We start from the raw sequence: 3,511 nt of genomic DNA on the forward strand, positions 1-3,511 counted from the left end.
TCTTCAGTTACCCAGCATACTTCCTTTTAGCCTAAACTTTCCTTTGTCTCTTTCTTTAAATGCCCAATTATCAAAAAAACATAAGATTGGTAGATGAAGATCAGGGGGCGTGTGTTGGGAGTGACATCAACTGAGACAATAAAAGGGCTCCTTAGTTACTTAGAAGTTCTATTTTAGAGTTACATTTAAGGGGTCCACTAGATCAATGCAGTAGTCTTTAAATATACTCAACATCAAAAACGGTCAGCTACTGACTTATCTGAATCACAAGCCTGTTTAGAACATTATTTGGTAAGTATGCCTTATTTTTCTTTTAGGATGTACTAGATAAGTGATTTAATAACAAATCATAATTCAGTTTGTGTATTTTGTTTTCTGATTAGACTAAGCATAAAAATTGAATGAAATGAGAATCTGCTTTTTTTAATGTTGTTTACTGAATCAGCCTTTTAAAATTAAATTATGAATGCACATATCTCAAAGTGAATTCAACCAATGGGCTTAAAATAGTAAATTAGATGCTGTGCTTTGAGTATATTCATGCTATGATTTAAAACGTGGTACTGTAAAAGCTTTTCTTACCTGCAGTAAAACTGTAAAAAAATAAAACAGGAAAATAACCATAAAATTGTAAAAACCCTGCATTGTAAAAAAAAAAAAAAAAAAAATTGTAAAATACCCCTGCATTTATTCTGCCTCAGTTACTCCACATCAAATTTGCTTGGCTTACAATTCAAAAGATATATTTCTATCTATCACCACTAAGAACTCAAATTGAAATCTGAAATTCTGTTATTTACTAGCAATTGTAAAAACTTAGGGCCAAATTCTGGGGGGTTTCCCCCTCACATTAGGTTATACAGGGACTAACACAACAGAGCTCAGTAGTTATGCCAGTGTAAAGCTGCCATAAAGAATCAAGGTTCTTGGTTCTATCAGTAAAATCAGCAAATCCAGCCTAACAACACCAAAAAAGCAGACAAAATATAACTCTTTCCAATTTACATAGCTGTATGCAAGTATTTCAAGGATTTCACAAATATCTCCTGGAGACAGAAATTCAGAGTAAGTAACACTTTGCAACTAAACTCTGCCTTGCACCCACAAATACCAAAAGTGTATATACTAGCAGAAATACCCAATGTCGCCTGGAGAAAATACAGTAAAAGCTGTGATGAATAAACTATGTCAATTACATTAACATAGCATATTTTATTGGAAATACTTTTCTCTTATATATTACTTTAAAAAATTAACATAGTTAGTGATGTACTTACAAAACGCATTTACATTTAACTCACTTCTTGATAACAAAAGGTGTGGTAAAGAGCTATGTAAATTACTTTAACATAACATTTTATTGGAAATACTTTTTCTTTTATCATATTACTTTAAGAAATTAACATAGCTACTGCTGTGCTTACAAAATGCATTGCCTAGTGGAGAACAGATGAACTACTTAGTTCGTAACCAGAAGAAAATGATCTTGTAGTTGCAGTTTATGTTAAACACTTAACAGAAGAATCCAGCAAATGCCTATGATCAGGCACTACTAAAAGCTAATTATCAGTGGGCCCAATTGGGGCTCTGGGAGAACCGATTTCGACATATAACTAATCCAGTTATTTAAGTTGGGAAATCAGTAGTATCCGTTCAAAATTTTGTGTTTTTAGCTCTTACCATTTCAGAGATCTTTCGGGATAAACAAACAAACTTTCAAAAATATTTATAAGATTATCATGCCCATGGTAACATGGGGAAGCATATAGCAGTTTTGAGATTTACACAGGATTATGAATAGAACCCATTCTTCTGATCCCTAAATTCCTTGTTCTATGTACAACACATGAAAGATATTTTTACGTGGTCTCTTTTCCAACTGTAAATGTCTTCAGAACATTTTCTCTTTACCTAACGCCAATTGTTCTCCTAGTTTAATGGATTTGAAATAATTGAAACATAAATATAAAAATGTCCTTGTTCTGTCCTTACAGATAACATGTTTCCTATCAAAGACATGGCTAAGACTGCCATTGTTATATATGCAATTTGTATCTTTGCAACATCTGATGGAAGACCAGCAATGTAAGTATACTGCTACGCGTTTTGGAATTTGGGGATATTTTTACCAATTCTCTTTACTTTCATTTTGACTGGTTACATGCCTATCGCATTATCGCAAATCTGGCATCAAGTACAAGAATTAAAATAAACAATGTCAGTGGCTAAACAGTATTGGCACAAAACTAGGCCCTCTTCTAGCCCTTCTCCCACTAATAATTCCACCACCAATTCACATATCACTGTTCCCCTTCCCACTTTCAGACAGTATATCCCTTTCTGGGTAAAGATCCAGGTTGAACAAATGTGCCTTTCCCTGAACGCAAAGGCTCCCAAACTTGGTCTTGAGTGGAGATCAAGAATTCAAGGCAGGGCCATTATGAGACTGTTACTTTGTTCACCTTTCATACAGGAAGAGGTCAGTGAGTGAGATGCAACTGATGCACAATCTTGGGGAGCACCTGCATACTGTGGAGAGGCAGGATTGGCTTCAGCTGAAACTGCAGGATGTGCACAGTGCCCCCGAGGCATTGGTGGATGCAAGGACCCAGAGGCCCCGAAAGAAGGATGATATTGTTCTGGGGGAGATCAGAAATCGGAGGCTGCTCCCTGGGCATTTGCAGGCAGCAGTGCAGAAGAAACCTATTGTTCTGGAGAAAGCTTACAGGGACATATTCTTCAAAACAAAGTCCAAGTGAAAGACGCATAGCATTGATCAGTCCAAGTGAACGCATGTCTAAGGCACTGACCAGATAGGGCATTTTATTAGTATGTATATTACATTAGTTCCTAGAGGCATCAACCAAGACTGCAGTGCCACCGCGGTAGGTCCTTTACAAACACAGATGAAGAAATTGCACCCATCTCAAATGCCGATAATTTCTGAATGTCTAATTCAATTGCTAACTTGACCCATTTATTTCTAACATTTAAACATGTATGTCTAAAAGCCAAACAAGCAGGAGATTTAAATATAAATGGTTTTTAAAGGCAGGGTTTTAGACCAGGTTCTACCACTTAACTTTAGCGGTTATTTAAGAGAAAAGAAAAGAATTTAAAGTCAAGTTCTACCACTCTTAACCATATTAAGTGGCACCTTAACCCAGTGGAATCATCCACAGAATAAGTTACTAATCAACCTAAATGAGGATGGCAGAATCTGATCCCATAATAAATAGAGAACAAGTTCTGTGAGGATTTAAATATATGCTTAATTCTGCACACATTGATCCACTGCTCACAATGCATAAAGTTAAGCTTATATCAGTTTCAAACAAAGATCTGGGAAGTGTTAATTACACATACAAATAAATAAGATGACTTCAATTTAAACACAAAAAGCAAAAGATTATAAATTATTAAAAGGAAAGGGCTAGAATTAAAACTAATTTCATAAGCAATAGAAAAATCAAGGATGAAATATAATATTAAAATAAGGGAAAGGTTTAAT

At 35.0% G+C, this 3,511-nt stretch overlaps 1 protein-coding gene across 1 annotated transcript; it reads left to right on the top strand.

Annotated features, from left to right (window-relative positions):
• Positions 1-216: 216 nt before the first annotated feature.
• On the top strand, positions 217-3,120 carry PTH (parathyroid hormone). The gene is made up of 3 exons (XM_075926047.1): positions 217-291; positions 1,995-2,085; positions 2,474-3,120. Exons 2-3 carry the CDS (start codon positions 2,000-2,002, stop codon positions 2,757-2,759), a joined length of 372 nt encoding a protein of 123 aa, XP_075782162.1. The 5' UTR covers positions 217-291; positions 1,995-1,999; the 3' UTR covers positions 2,760-3,120.
• The last annotated feature ends 391 nt before the right edge of the window (positions 3,121-3,511 follow it).

The sequence above is a fragment of the Pelodiscus sinensis genome, chromosome 4 (assembly GCF_049634645.1).
Source record: "Pelodiscus sinensis isolate JC-2024 chromosome 4, ASM4963464v1, whole genome shotgun sequence".
Classification (NCBI taxonomy): domain Eukaryota; kingdom Metazoa; phylum Chordata; order Testudines; family Trionychidae; genus Pelodiscus; species Pelodiscus sinensis.

Coding starts and splice junctions, on each gene's coding strand:
- PTH (XM_075926047.1), top strand. CDS start 2,000: ATGTTTCCTATCAAAGACATGGCTAAGACTGCCATTGTTATATATGCA. Junction 2,086..2,473: donor TCTGATGGAAGACCAGCAAT/GTAAGTATACTG, acceptor CCTTTCATACAG/GAAGAGGTCAGTGAGTGAGA.